We start from the raw sequence: 15,960 nt of genomic DNA on the forward strand, positions 1-15,960 counted from the left end.
AATATAAATCTTTGTTTTACTATGGTTGCAAATATCAAAAAATTTCTATATGTGACACGGCACCAGAGTTAAGTTAGGGTTTTTCAAAATGCCGACACGCCAAGCTCAAAAGGTTCGCCATCACTGAGACTCCTGTAAGCAAAATTTCTAATAATCATCACTAAAATGAAATTGCCGAAACATGAATAACATCTTGTAAAGAACTTTCAAAACCCAGGATCCTGACAGCTCTAGTGGGTAAAAGTGTTCATCTCTTCAAAGACCAGCAAGACTGAAATGAAACCCGTCCCTGTGACGGGAGCAGCTGAGACAGCCCGTCAGGCCTGCTGCTGGGACCGCATCCTTCTGAGCAGAAGGGACACTTCTAAAACATTTCAGAAGCCCGTGATTGTACACCACCCTGTGGCTCCACACGACCTCAGCAGCATCTGTACACTGTGCGTCATGCAGTGTGCAAAGGTGTGGTCACCCGTGGGCCAGCTGTCTGCCTGCGGCCTGGGGTCCATGACCGTCCCCACCTCCCCTCAGGGGATCTTGACCCATGCTGCTCAGGGTAAAGTTCAGCTGACCTTTCTGTTGTTTCCAATGGCCTGGACCTATTTTAACAGCAACAATAAATATACTGCTTTCCTAATTGTTAAATAATTATGTGTCCTTTAGCAGTTCATTCTTTTTAAAATCTTATGTTTACTGATTTATTGGGGTGACATTGGTTAATAAAATAATATAGGTTTCAAGTGTACAATTCTTTTTTTTTTAAATTAAATCTTTATTGTTCAGATTATTACATTTGTTCCTCTTTATTCCCCCCCCATAACTCCCCTCCTCCCAGTTCCCGCCCCACCCTCCGCCCTCACTCCCCACCCACTGTCCTCATCCATAGGTGCACGATTTTTGTCCAGTCTCTTCCCGCATCTCCCACACCCCTTTCCCCCCCAAGAATAGTCAGTCCATTCCCTTTCTATGTCCCTGATTCTATTATAATCACCAGTTCATTCTGTTCATCAGATTATTTATTCACTTGATTCTTAGATTCACTTGTTGATAGATGCATATTTGTTGTTCATAATTTGTATCTTTACCTTTTTCTTCCTCTTCCTCTTCTTAAAGGATACCTTTCAGCATTTCATATAATCCTGGTTTGGTGGTGATGAACTCCTTTAGCTTTTCCTTATCTGTGAAGCTCTTTATCTGACCTTCAATTCTGAATGATAGCTTTGCTGGATAAAGTAATCTTGGTTGTAGGTTCATGCTATTCATCACTTTGAATATTTCTTGCCACTCCCTTCTGGCCTGCAAAGTTTCTGTTGAGAAATCAGCTGACAGTCGTATGGGTATTCCCTTGTAGGTAACTGAGTTTCTTTCTCTTGCTGCTTTTAAGATTCTCTATCTTTTGCTCTTGGCATTTTAATTATGATGTATCTTGGTGTGGTCCTCTTTGGATTCCTTTTGTTTGGGGTTCTCCGCGCTTCTTGGACCTGTAAGTCCATTTCTTTCACCAGGTGGGGGAAGTTTTCTGTCATTATTTCTTCAAATAGGTTTTCAATATCTTGGTCTCTCTCATCTTCTGGCACCCCTATAATTCTGATGTTGGTACGCTTGAAGCTGTCCCAGAGGCTCCTTACACTATCCTCGCGTTTTTGGATTCTTTTTTCATTTTGCTTTTCCGGTTGGGTGTTTTTTGCTTCCTCGCGTTTCAAATCATTGACTTGATTCTTGCGCTCCTCTGGTCTGCTGTCGGGAGTCTGTATAATATTCGTTATTTCAGTCCGTGTATGCTTAATTTCTAGTTGGTTCCCCAATATAAGATCGAGGGTCTCATTAGTTTTCTTGTAGATCTCATTAAGTTTATCGGCGGCTTCTAAACAGTTCTTGAGAGACCTTAAAAGTGTGGTTCTGAACTCTATATCTTCCATTGACAATTTTGTCCTGTTTCTTTGTCTCCGCATTTTGTTATGCTTCCTTGGTGCACCCCCTAGTGGTCTTTGTGCGCAGTCTTATAGTTAAACCTTGATTGTTGTAGCTAATTCCAGGGAGGGTTTGACCTCCAGGCCAAGTGGCTATGAGAATCAGCTGTGTCAGCAGTGAGAGAACTTCTGTCCTCTAGGGAGGTGCTAATCTAGCCTTTGCCTGAGGCTATCCGGCAAATGCCTGTGTGCAGGGCTTGGGCGGGGCGGGTCGCACAGGATCAACAGGGTGGGCCGGAGAGAGCAGTTATGGCGGCTCTCAGTCCTGTCCCCAGGGGCTCTGCCTCTCTGAGTCCCAGCACTCGCTGCAAACCTCGGAGAGAAAGCTGCACTCGCTCTGACCGAAGCCAGACAGTCCCGCTTCTCCCGTTTGAGTCTGGGTCCCTAAAGACTCGCCTGTATCTGGAGCTCAGAGTCTGCGACTCCCTCCCGATTGAAAACGCCAACCGTGCCCTCCGCCGCCAGCCCGCTCCGCGCACTCCGCACCTCAGAATTTGACTTCAGCACTGGGCCTCCTCTGAGTGTCCGTATGTGTTTTTCTTTCCTCCTAGTTGTAGGACTTCCACTCAGCCAGCGTTCTTGTGGTTCTGGGTGATGTCCTTTCTGTTTTTTAGTTTCACTTTTGAAGTAGTTGTTCAAGGCAGCAAACTCCGGCGTTAACCTATGCCGCCATCTTGGTTCTCCGGTTTCAAGTGTACAGTTCTATAGTCCATCATCTGCACTGTGTACTGTGTGTTCACTGCCCCAAGTCAAGTCTCCTTCCGTCACCATTTATCCCCCTTTCACCCTCTTCTACCTCCCCCACCCTCCTTTCCCTCTGGTAATCACCACAGTGTTGTCCGTGGCAGTCAGTTTTGTTTTCTTTACTTAATCCCTTCACCTTTTCACCCCCCACTGAGTCCCCTCCCCTCTGATAGCTGTCAGTCTGTTCTCTGTATCTATGACTGTTTCTGTTTTGTTAGTTTAAGTGAAATCATGGTACTTGTCTTTCTCTGACTGGCTTATTTCACTCAGCATAATACTCTCTAGGCCCATCCATGCTATCACAAAAGGTAAGATTTCCTTCTTTTTTTTTCTGGCTGAGTAGTATTCCATTGTGTAAATGTACCACAGCGTCTTTATTCACTCGTCTACTGATGGACACTTGGGCTGCTTCCAAATCTTGGCTATAGTAAACAGCTGCTATGAACATAGGGTGCATATATTCTTTCAAATTCGTGTTTCAGGTTTCTTCGGTTATATTTCCAGAAGGGGAATCACTGAGTCATAAGGCAGTTCCATTTTTAGTTTTCTGAGGAAACTCCATACTGTTTCGCACAGTGGCTGCACCAGTCTGCGTTCCCACCAGCAGTGCACGAGGGTTCCCGTTACTCCACATCCTCGCCAACTCCTGTTGTTTGCTGATTTATTGGTGGTGGCCATTCTGACAGGTGTATCAATTAATTCTGGATGAAAATCCTTGTTCCTGATAGCTCCTAGTTTCCCTTTTTTCTTCAAATATGGAAAGAAAATCAATTTGGGAATTTAGAAAAAATGTAATTCTCACTGGTAGTGTTTCTGTGAAAGTGTTCCTTCCTGTAAAAGTGGCTCAGAAATGTTTCTTGAATGGTTTTAGGGTTATACATAAAAGCTTGTGTATAAGTGTATATAAAGATATATGTCTTCTAAAATATATATATATGCAGATATCATCAGGCCATTCAAGAATATATGCATATTTCCCAGAAAGCCAGATATAGCAAAGTCATTCCAACCAGAAAAGACGAACAAGGCAAAGGCAGAAAGGAGAGTTAACTAGACATGTAGTAATCAGACCAGAAAAGGAAAGATAAGCTAAATGGCGTAGTACCCTCGCTCTAGGCACCCTGACCCCATGGGATGAGGGCAGTGATTATGTGGCTCTTATTCTCCAGTAAATGACTCTGCACTGTTTAGCCCTGGATTTAAGTAGATTTCTCCTCCAATTTTAAATGCAGTGAATTACACAGAGACACTGTCATCAAGGAAGTTCACGAAACGGGAGAGCGAATGTCCTTAAGAAGTAACCTAGGACGATGTGGGAGCCACCAGACTGGTTTTGTCAATGCCATCCTAGGCACACTGTTTCCCAACACCACCCCTTGTTCCTCCTACTACCTACAGCCCATCAAAATAGTGCCAAGCTCTGATTTGGTGCCTCTATTTTCAAGCCAGGAGTGCTATAAACGTAGAAAGTACCTGGCTTTGAGAGAACAGGAGTTTCTCTTGAAGTGTATCCAACAATTCCCACCGATTCACCATCAACAGAAAGGATTTTATACGGCAAATAAAGATTTTCTATTTGAGATGCTAGCGGCCCCTTCGCTTTGATGTTTGCACTCAGAATTGGAAATGTGGCCTCCCTGAGGAGTGGATCAATCAGACCTTCGGCACCATTATCAAATTCATGATTTCCCAGGGCCTAGTAGAAAAAGAGAAGAGAAGAAGAATTAGGTACTCTGGAATTTCCAATAAAAGCACACTTTAAAGAAGACCGCATTAGCCCAGTGGCTCCCACACGGGCAGGGCTGCAGGAGGCTGCTCCCAGGGCCTCTGCCCTCCTCCCGCCCGAGGTTTATGCAGTTGTCCTGGAGTTGGGCCAGGGACATCCAGGTCCTCAGGCTGGGCTGCTCCCTGGGTCCCACACCACCGACGGTACTGGAGGTAGCATCAACACAAGAGTCGCCAGGAAGCTGGCTAGACATCCATGGTCCTGCCAACCCAGATCTGGGGCAGGGCCTGCATTCACCAGGTGCTGCCCAGCCTTTTGAATTCTGTTTTCCCTCAGAAACCCACGTTCCAATCCACCCACCCAATGGTCCCAGCCTCCATCTGCAAGAGGGAACCACTAAAATCTATGGGACTTTAGCCAAGGCGCCTGGCAGGTTCTGTTGACAGAGACCAGAGGCCTCGCCTTCTCCTCCTCCTCACAGCCCCACGTCTCCTTGGTCCCAATTCCACAAAGTTTCTTGCCAAGGACTCTTGCCCTCTAATTTTTCTGGGGAAGTGAAGACCCCCACAGACAAGCAGGAGAAGGCCTGCTCCGCATTTTACAGGGTGGCCCTGGTTTCTTTCTTCTGTCTGCCCGGGGCTACCCCCTGCTTCATTCCCAGCAGGCTCCTGTCTGAGAAAGAACAGGTGAAATGACCGCGCCCCTGCCGGGTTTCTGGGCCCTCTCTGAGCTCAGGGCTTTGTGAAGAGGTGGGGAAGTTTTTTTAAAATATATTTTTATTGATTTCAGAGAGGAAGAGCAAGGGAGAGAGAGATAGAGACATCAATGATGAGGGCGAATCATTGATCGGCTGCTTCCTGCACGCCCCACATTGGGATCAAGTCCACAGCCCATTGAACCATGACCTCCTGGTTCATAGGTTGATGGTCAACCACTGAGCCAAGCCAGCTGGGCAAGCTGGGGTAGTTTTTTAATGCAAACCTTGCTTCCTACCTTCTTTGCTCTCTCCCATTCCCTACTGCTCTGGGAGTAGCTATTGGGTAACAAAACAACCATCTTAATACCTGGCAGTTTCCCCTGGAATAATACCAGCAGGACACAACATGCCAGCCACCTTCCCTGAAAAGCCTGTACCCCTTTCTCCATCGGCTCCTGGAATTAGTCTGTCTCCTTTGGGCACCTGCCTATCTGCTCTGGTTGCCAAGGCAGTTTTGCTAACCTAGTATTTAACCCAGTAAGTCTCAAAATTTCTAAGCCCGGCTGGCTTGCCTCCATGGTTGAGCATCAGCCTATGAACCAAGAGGTCATGGCTTGATTTCTGGTCAGGGTACAAGCTGGGGTTGTGGGCTCGATCCTCAGTGTGGGGAGTGCAGGAGGCAGCCAATCAATGATTCTCTCTCATCATTGATGTTTCTATTTCTCTCTCCTTCTCCCTTCCTCTCTGAAGTCAATAGTAAATATCTCTATATTTAAAAAGCCAGCAACCGGAATGCCAGAATGACTGGAATCACCAGTCGCTATGATGCCCACTGTGGCCGGCCAACAGGCCTGATCAGGGGCAGGGCTGGCCGGCTAACCTCCCGTGGCCCCTCCCCCCGGCCAGTCCCGTCCCTGATTGCCCCCTGGCCCCAATTGGGGGCGGGGCCGGACAGCTAACCACTTGTGGCTCTTCCTATTGGCCAGCCCCGCCCCTGATCAGCCCCCATCAGGGCGGGTGGGCTGGACCCCACCTGTGCACGAATTCGTGCACTGGGCCTCTAGTATTTTAAATAAATAAATAAATAAATAAATAAATAAACAAGCAAACCAGTGAGTCTCAAAATTTCTAAATACCACAACAGATTTGCTTTACTTTGCAGGTCATCTGGGAACAGGCCTGGAAGTACTGGCTGGTGACCCTTAGTCTAAATTAGCACCCCCTCCTAGTATTCTCTTTGTGGGGGTCCTGCCATCTCCATCCTGCTCCACCCTGTAGCCCCTTGCTGGCCACACAGACACTCCCTGTGTATCTGCTCACACGACTGTGTATTATGTCCTACAGTGTACACATCTACACAGAGAAAGCAACACAGTGTCCTCACTTTCCCACCTACCTGTCTCCCCAATTAAATGCAGAATTTCTAAATTTGCTTTTTCCTCCATTTCTGAGAACCTACTAATTTTTACCTTTTCCTCTTACCTAATTACTTCCCTCTTAAAAGCTGACCTAGTCAAGTTTCTCCCAGTCTTGGGTAACCTCTTACTCATGGTTTCTTCCTATGTTGAAATGTCTCTGTTAGATTTCAGTAACTATCTTGCTTAACTGTAAAGTTTTTTAAAATGAATGTTTCTATAGTTCTTTTAAAAAATATATATTTTATTGATTTTTTGCAGAGAGGAAGGGAGAGGGATAGTTAGAAACATTGATGAGAGAGAAACATCGATCAGCTGCCTCCTGCACACCCACTACTGGGGATATGCCCGCAACCAAGGTACATGCTCTTGACTGGAATCGAACCTGGGACCCTTCAGTCTGCAGGCCGATGCTCTATCCACTGAGCCAAACCGGTTAGAGCTCTATAGTTCTTAATGAAAGACGATCCAATATGTCAGCCACCTTGCAGTTTACCAACCAGCGTTATATGGCTGGACTGCAGCAAAACTGACGTTATATTTTTCATTTATTCCCTCTCTGCCCAAACTGCCAATATCAATAAAGCCAGAAACCCTGGAGCAGCCAAATCCTTCCCACTCACTCCCCCCACTCCCCTTCCACCAGTATCTCTCCCCTTCTTCTAAATGTGGGTTCATTTCCATCCCACTGCTACCTGCTTCAGGCCTCGCCTCCTCTCTGGACTAATGCAACAGCTTCCTAAATGGGCTCTCGGCGGCAGCCATTGCCATTTCTAAACCCTCCTGCATGTTGCAGCCAGCACAACCTCTCTAAGATGCAAGTCTGACCTTGTCAGTCTTAACCTTCTGGTCCTACAGAGGCTTTCCGCTCCGTCTGTGATCAAATTCAACACCCTGAGCACTGTGGACCATCAGGCTCTTTGAGATCTGGTCTCATCTTACCCTCCAGCCTCATTTCTGACGCCCACCCCCTGACGTGCAAGGCAACCAGGCAGGGCTGACTCCTCCACTCATGAGCAGAGACCTGGGCACATTTCTAAACCTCAGCTCCCTCTGGAAGGGCACTGAATGAACAAAACAGAAGTCACGATAAAAGTGAGCCAGCATTTACTAAGCACTTGCCTCACACCCGCATTACGCAAAGTGATTTCATACAGAAAACCTGGTTTCCTGCTGAGGTTGGTATTACATCTATCCTCACTGTGCAGGTGAGAGAACCTGACATCTGGAGGCACCACATCAGTGGTTCTCAACCTTGGCTGCACGTTAGAATCACCTGGGAATCTTTTTAAAATCCTGATTTCTGGGCCTCCTCCTCCGGAAATTCTGTTTCTTTGTTATGGGGTGGGGCCACAACAAAGAAACAGAATTTCCGGAGGAGGAGGCCCAGAAGTCAGGATTTTAAAAAGATTCCCAGGTGATTCCAATGTGCAGCCAAGGTTGAGAACCACTGAACTACATGAATTGTTCAATTCACACCATTCGTATGTAGTGGAGCTGGGACTAGAGCCCCTTCTGTTGGACTCCAACCTTCTCAAAACTTGATGCTTGGATGTAAAGGGCGTGTATAAGGCCTCGTATATAGTGGGCACTCAAAACCAAATCCTGCTTGCAGTTTTTCTCGCTCCTCACTTACCTTTGTCCCTTTGTCTATGACAAACGACGAGAGAGTGATCTATACATAGATGGGTGGGAGAGAATAGCCTTGTTCAACGATGGCTTCGGCTCCTGAAGTCTGATGCTCCTTCTGGAAGACAACTTCCCAAGAACCCTTCGTTGCATTCCTTGTCTGAGTTAGATGTCCTTCCTCTGCCCTGAAGGTCACGTCTGTGCAGCCCTCGCCGACCCTGCACCTGCCCACTGGCCTCCCTAATGCCCAGCACAGTCCCTGGAGCAGAGCAGGGACACACCATCGAATGAATAAATGAATAAGCAGAAGTATCTCCAACACATTTCTTTCTTCCACACACAGCTAATTCTTCCTACAAAAATTCAGGCAGAAAATCCCTTTGCAAATACTTATTTTCTTTAGCAACTCGTATTTTCATTTCCCCACCGTGACTCCTGTTCGTCTCTCTTCCTTGGCACATATTAGAATGTCATGACGCCTAAGCTCTTCAGAAGGGGGACCATGCCGCTCCCCCAGGCACACTGGGCTCCCCCCGCCCTGCTGACAAGCAGCAGCAGCTCAAGAAATGTTTTGAAGAACTTAAACAATAAAAGGTAGAATAAACAGAGCAGATCACTGTCCCGTGTTCTTCTACTTCTTATAGAGCATTTGTAGCACAAGCACCAGAGAGTTTAAAAGATTCATACTGCAGGAGTACTCTGCCCTTTCTGTGCCCTCTGAAAATTGCCTTATGTGAGTGAGTGCCTGCCAATTTTTTGCTGCTCTGCCCACAGCTTCCCTCGTGCCTTTAGCCACTAATCCTGATCAGCTCTAACCCGTTACTTGCCACTCCTTGCTGTAATCCTCACACCAGGCAAGTGATTTTCCTGACGCTAAATCATATTCTTAAATTCTCCTTTTCTCTCTTCTGTTATTTTTCCCTCCAAACATTTTATTTCTACGATTGGGTTCATTTGTCCAATAATCCTATTCATTCACTAATTCTAGCCAATGACAACCTTGTATATTTTTATTATAAAAACTAAATTTCATTGTGCTCCCCCTTCCTCTGTCCATGGCAGATGCCAATGCACTTTCCTGTAAAGGAAGTTGAGCCTAGTCCAGTGATGGCGAACCTTTTGAGCTCGGCGTGTCAGCATTTTGAAAAACCCTAACTTAACTCTGGTGCTGTGTCACATATAGAAATTTTTTGATATTTGCAACCACAGTAAAACAAAGACTTATATTTTTGATATTTATTTTATATATTTAAATGCCATTTAACAAAGAAAAATCAACCAAAAAAATGAGTTCGCATGTCACCTCTGACACGCGTGTCATAGGTTCGCCGTCACTGGCCTAGTCAATGACCTTCTTCAGTATTTCCAAGCAATTTCCTTTCTTAGACACATTTTCAGGTAATTATGGGGTGATCCCATCTCTAATCATTTATTTCCACTATACTGTATGCTAAAAAGAATTTAACTTAACATTCACTTACCCTCTTTTGGATACCAGAACCATAGAAATATAATGCGAGCTTCTGGTCTAGACCCAGCTTCTCACCCTCACTGCTTCCTTTGTGCAGGAAGAGCCCAAAATATGACTGAAAAACAAACCTGATGATTTTATAGGAAAGAAACTTTCCACACTCTCCATCTAGCCCAGGCCAGGATATGGGACCACCCACACACCTGAGATGCTGTCTGCTGTTTAAAGCTAAAAACAAATGAGAATGGAAGGACAAGAGGAAATCTGCTTCTGCTGTGACTGAAATCCTGTTGTTGTTAAATGAACTCTGCGGAATACAGGCTGATGTTTTTTAGCACCTTCTGTGGTAGTTGTCAATATTTGCATTTGATGGGATGGTCTGTGGGAGTCCAGCGGTGTTGGAGAAACTCTCAGTTGACTAAGGGTAAGGCCCAGAGGCTTCTGAGGTCATATGAATTGTGATAAAAGGATGAAGATATTCTAAGACTTCTGACTCCAAATTTCTTGTTTTGATTATTAAAGCCCTGGCTGGTTTGGCTCAGTGGATAGAGTGTCAGCCTGTGGACTGAAGGGTCCCAGGTTTGATTCCGGTCAAGAGCACATGCCCAGGTTATGGGGCTTGATCCCCAGTAGGGGGCATGCAGGAGGCAGCCAATCAATGATTCTATCTCTCTTTCCCTCTCCCTTCCTCTCTGAAATCAATAAAATATATTTAAAAAATACCCTGCTGTCAGGAGGAAAAGCTTGTGTCTAAACTTTGGTTTGAAATTCTTACAAATTCTGGACACAGGCCAAAGTGAGCAATTTATATATATATATTTTCATGCACTGGGCCTCTAGTATGTGTGTGTGTGTGTGTGTGTGTGTGTGTGTGTGTGTGTATGAGGCCCAGTGCATAAATTCGTGCACCAGTGGGGCCCCTTGGCCTGGCCTGCAGGATCAGGCTGAAACCAGCTCTCTGACGTCCCCCAAGGGGTCCTGTATTGCGAGATGGCGCTGGCCAGCCAAAGGACCCCACTGGTGCATGACTGGGACTGGGGAGGGACGCAGGAGGTTGGCTAGTTGAGGAACCAAGGGAGGGCTCCAGGGCGTGTCTGGCCCATCTCACTCAGTCCCAATCGGCCCAGCAGTAAGCTAACCTACTGTTTGGAGCATCTGTCCCCTGGTGGTCAGTGCATGTCATAGCAAGCAGTTGAGTGGCCTTAGCATATCATTAGCATATTATGCTTTGATTGGTTGATTGGCTGACTGGTCAACCAGACACTTAGCATATTAGGCTTTTATTATATAGGATATATATATATATATATATTTTTTAAATTTTCTTTTTTCCCACCACCATTTATCCCCTCTAGGTCCTCTTCCACCTCTACTCCTCCCACTCTCTTCCTCTGCAATCACCACACTGTTGTCCATGACAAATTTTCAGATAATTATGAGGTGATCACATCTCCTATCATTTATATCCAATGCACTGTACACTAAAAAGAATTTAACCTAACATTCAGTTATCATCTTTTGGATACTAAATTAAATGAAAGGTACCTAATATCCACCCAAATTGTACTGCATGCAAACAAATGCATGATGTCATAATGCCACTCTGTGCCACACCTGCAGTATCTCCAACACCAGAGTCTATATATATATATATGTGTGTGTGTATATACCTATATATCTATATCTATCTATATCTATCTATCTATCTATCTGATCCTAATATGCAAATAGACTGAACGGTGGAATAGCCAAACAACCGAACAACCAGTTGCTATGACATGCGCTGACCACCAGGGGCACAAGCGGAACATGGTGGGCATTGGCCACAGTGGGATGGTGGAGCAGGTGTGTGGGGGTGCCAGACCAAGGTGGGGCGAGTCTCTGGTGGTTACTGAAAATTCTTTGCTCCTGCATACCATAGTCCCACCTGGAGCTGGCACCTGCTGCCGGTGCCTGGTGCCAACCCCGATCGCTCAGCACTGTTAGTGGGTGCAAATGGCAGCTGCTGGCCCTGATTGCCCCTGAGGGCTTCTCCACCTCCCCCTGCTCCTGAGGGGTGATTGGGGCAGCAGCCGCTGCTTGCATCCGCTGATGGTGCCAGCCCTGCTTGCACCCACTGCTAGCGCCGGCCCCAATTGTTCCGTGCCATTAGTGGTTGTGAGCGGGGCCGGTGCCGTCAGCACATGGGAGTGGCGGTGGCAGGAGCGGGGTTGCGGCAGAGAGGGGACCAGGGATTCTGGCGGGAGGGGCCAGGTGGGGGCAAGGAGGCTGGGCCAAGACCTGCCCCGGTGCCCACTGCAGCCTCGTGGCCCACAGTTCCTTTCAAGATGCATGAATTCGTGCACTGGGCCCCTAGTAGAAATATAATGTCCATGGCAGGTGCATTGATTGAGTCAGTCTTTCCCACTGAGTTTGGACTGAACCTCAGAATCCTGCTAAGCCTGCCCCTGCAGGGAGCTACTGTCAATCAACTAGACACCAACTAGTTCAACTTGAGATGAAATTGTTTTTCATGCTTACACTATGATAATAATTATAAATGTGGAATCTCTATTGACTTTTAGCAACAATAAAAGCTGAGTAACAAATACTGGAGGCAATACTTTCGAATAAAAAAGAAAGAATCTAAGGACTTAAATGTAAGACGGGAAACCATAAAAATCTTAGACTCCATAGGCAGCAAAATATCAGACATATGTTGTAGCAATATCTTTACTGATACAGCACCTAGGACAATGGGAACTATGGAGAAAATAAACAAATGGGACTACATCAAAATAAAAAGCTTCTGCACAGCAAAAGAAACCATCAACAAAACAACAAGAAAGCCCACTGCCTGGGAGAACATATTTGCCAATGCTATATCAGATAAGGGTTTAATTTTCAAAATTTACAGAGAACTCATACAACTTAACAGTAGGAAGATAAATGATCCAATCAAAAAATGGGCAAAGGACCTAAATAGACACCTTTCAAAAGAGGACATTCAGAAAGCCAAGAGAAATATGAAAACATGCTCAAAGTCACTAATCATCTGAGAAATGCAAATCAAAACAACAATGAGGTACCATCTCACACCTGTCAGAATGGCTATCATCAACAAATCGACAAACGACAAGTGCTGGAGAGGATGTAGAGAAAAAGGAACACTCGTGCACTGCTGGTGGGAATGCAGACTGGTGCAGCCACTGTGGAGAACAGTATGGCGTTTCCTCAAAAAATTAAAAATGGAACTCCCATTTGACCCAGTAATCCCACTTCTAGGACTAAATCCCCAGAAACCAGAAACACCAATCAGAAAGGATATATGCAGCCCTATGTTCATAGCAGCACAATTTACAATAGCTAAGATTTGGAAACAGCCTAAGTGCCCCTCAGCAGATGAGTGGGTTAAAAAAATGTGGTCCATCTACACAATGGAATACTATGCCGCCATAAAAAAGAAGGAACTTTTACCATTTGCAACAGCATGGATGGAACTGGAGAGCATTATGCGAAGTGAAATAAGCCAGTCGGAGAAAGATAACTATCACATGATCTCACTCATATGTGGGATATAATGATCAACATAAACTGATGAACAAAAATAGATCCAGAGACAGATGGCAGGGGAGGGGGGGGTGGTTAGAGATCAATCCAAGGACTTGTATGCATGCATATTAGCATAACCAATGGACACAGACATTGGGGCAGTGAGGGCTTGCCCTTAGGGGTGGGGTGGGGGAGGTCAATCAGGAGAAAAAGGAGACTTACATAAATCTTTAAACAATAAAAATATATTAAAAGAAAGAAACAAAGAAAGAATCCTTTCTGACTCCTCTGTCTTTGCCATGTTTGTGCCAGGAATGGTGTGGATGGGTCCTGCAACTGAACTCAGTCGTTGCTCAGCCAGTCTGCTGCCGACCACACTGTCCTTCGAGGCTATGTGCCAACTTGCATGGTTGTTTTTTTTTTCGTTTTTTTTTTTTTAAATTGTTTTATTGCTTAAAGTATTACATATGTCTCCCTTTTTCCCCCGCCCTTGACAATCCCCTGGCCTCCCCTATCCCCCAGTGTCTTTTGTACATTGGTTATGCTTATATGCATGCATACAAGTCCTTCAGTTGATCTCTTACCTCCCCCCCCCCCCCTTCTGCCTCCCTACCCTCCCTGGCCTTCCCGCTCCAGTTTGACAGTCTGTTTGAGGCAGCTCTGCCTCTGTATCTATTTTTGTTCATAAGTTTATAATGGTCTTTATTATCCAGAAATGAGTGAGATCATGTGGTATTTTTCCTTCATTGACTGGCTTATTTCACTTAGCATAATGCTCTCCAGTTCCATCCATGCTGTTGCAAATGGTAAAAGTTCCTTTTTTTACAGCAGCATAGTATTCCATCGTGTAGATATACCACAGTTTTCTAATCCATTCATCTACTGATGGGCACTTAGGCTGTTTCCAGATCTTAGCTATGGTGAATTGTGCTGCTATGAACATAGGGCTGCATATATCCTTTCTGATTGGTGTTTCTGGTTTCTTGGGATATATTCCTAGAAGTGGGATCACTGGGTCAAATGGAAGTTCCATTTTTAGTTTTTTGAGGAAACTCCATACTGTCTTCCATAGTGGCTGCACCAGTCTGCATTCCCACCAGCAGTGCACGAGTGTTCCTTTTTCTCTACATCCTCTCCAGCACTTGTCGTTTGTCGATTTGTTGATGATAGCCATTCTGACAGGTGTGAGATGGTACCTCATTGTTGTTTTGATTTGCATTTCTCGGATGATTAGTGACTTTGAGCATGTTTTCATATTTCTCTTGGCTTTCTGAATGTCCTCTTTTGAAAGGTGTCTATTTAGGTCCTTTGCCCATTTTTTGATTGGATTGTTTATCTTCCTTTTGTTAAGTTGTATGAGTTCCCTATAAATGTTGGAGATTAAACCCTTATCGGTGATAACATTGGCAAATATGTTCTCCCAGGCAGTGGGCTTTCTTGTTGTTTTGTTGATGGTTTCTTTTGCTGTGCAGAAGCTTTTTATTTTGATGTAGTCCCATCTGTTTATTTTCTCTTTAGTTTCCAATGCCCTAGGAGCTGTATTGGTGAAGAAATTGCTTCCACATATGTCTGAGATTTTGTTGCCTTTGGATTCTTCTAGTATTTTTATGGTTTCCCATCATACATTTAAGTCCTTTATCCATTTTGAGTTTATTTTTGTGTATGGTGTAAGTTGATGGTCTAGTTTCATTTTTCTGCATGTATCTGTCCAATTTTCCCAACACCATTTATTGAAGAGACTATCTTGACTCCATTGTATGTTCTTGCCTCCTTTGTCAAATATTAATTGAGCATATTGGTTTGGGTTGATTTCTGGGCTCTCTATTCTATTCCATTGATCTATATGTCTGTTCTTGTGCCAGTACCAGGCAGTTTTGAGAACAGTGGCTTTGTAAGACAGCTTGATGCCTGGTATTGAGATCCCACCTACTTAGTTCTTTCTCAGGATCACTGCAGCTCTTTGGGGTCTTTTTTTTATTCCAGATGAATTTTTGGAGAGTTCGTTCTAGGTCTGTAAAATATGCCGTTGGTATTTTAATGGGAAGTGCGTTGAACTTATAGATTGCTTTGGGTAGTATGGACATTTTAATGATGTTGATTCTACCAATCCAAAAACATGGTATGTTCTTCCATCTGTTTATGTCTTCCTCTATGTCTTTTTTCAACGTCCTGTAGTTTTCTGAGTAGAGGTCTTTTACCTCTTTAGTTAAGTTTATTCCTAGGTATCTTAATTTTTTTGGTGCGATGGTAAATGGGATTGCTTTTTTAGTCTCTCTTTCTGTAAGTTCACTATTGGTGTATAGAAGTGCCATAGATTTCTTGGCATTAATTTTGTATCCTGCTACATTGCCAAATTCATTTATTAAGTCTAATAGTTTTTTGATGGAGTCTTTAGGGTTTTTTATGTATAATATCATGTCATATAAGGACATGATATTATAAGGACGGTTTTCCTTCTTCTTTTCCAATTTGGATGCCTTTTATTTCTTCTTCTTGTCTAATTGCAATGGCTAATACTTCCAGTACTATGTCGAACAGGAGTGGTGAGAGTGGGCATCCCTGTCTTGTTCCTGTTCTTAGGGGAAATGGTGTTAGTTTTTGTCCATTGAGTATGATGTTGGCTGTGGGTTTGTCATATATGGCTTTTATTATGTTGAGGTATGATCCTTCTATTCCCACCTTGCTGAGAGTTTTTATCAAAAATGGGTGTTGGATTTTGTCAAATGCTTTTTCTGCATCAACTGATATGACTATGTGGTTTTTTTCTTTCAATTTGTTTA

At 44.6% G+C, this 15,960-nt stretch overlaps 1 protein-coding gene across 1 annotated transcript in view; it reads right to left on the reverse strand.

The window, feature by feature from the left end:
* Window positions 1-15,960, reverse strand: part of NT5E (5'-nucleotidase ecto) — a 64,801-nt gene that overhangs the window by 30,354 nt on the left and 18,487 nt on the right. Inside the window, exon 2 of the mRNA XM_036316800.1 lies at window positions 4,185-4,407. Coding sequence (XP_036172693.1) covers window positions 4,185-4,407 — 223 coding nt within the window. The remainder of the gene's footprint in view (window positions 1-4,184; window positions 4,408-15,960) is intronic.

The sequence above is a fragment of the Myotis myotis genome, unplaced genomic scaffold, assembly GCF_014108235.1.
Source record: "Myotis myotis isolate mMyoMyo1 unplaced genomic scaffold, mMyoMyo1.p scaffold_m19_p_7, whole genome shotgun sequence".
NCBI classification, from domain to species: Eukaryota; Metazoa; Chordata; class Mammalia; order Chiroptera; family Vespertilionidae; genus Myotis; species Myotis myotis.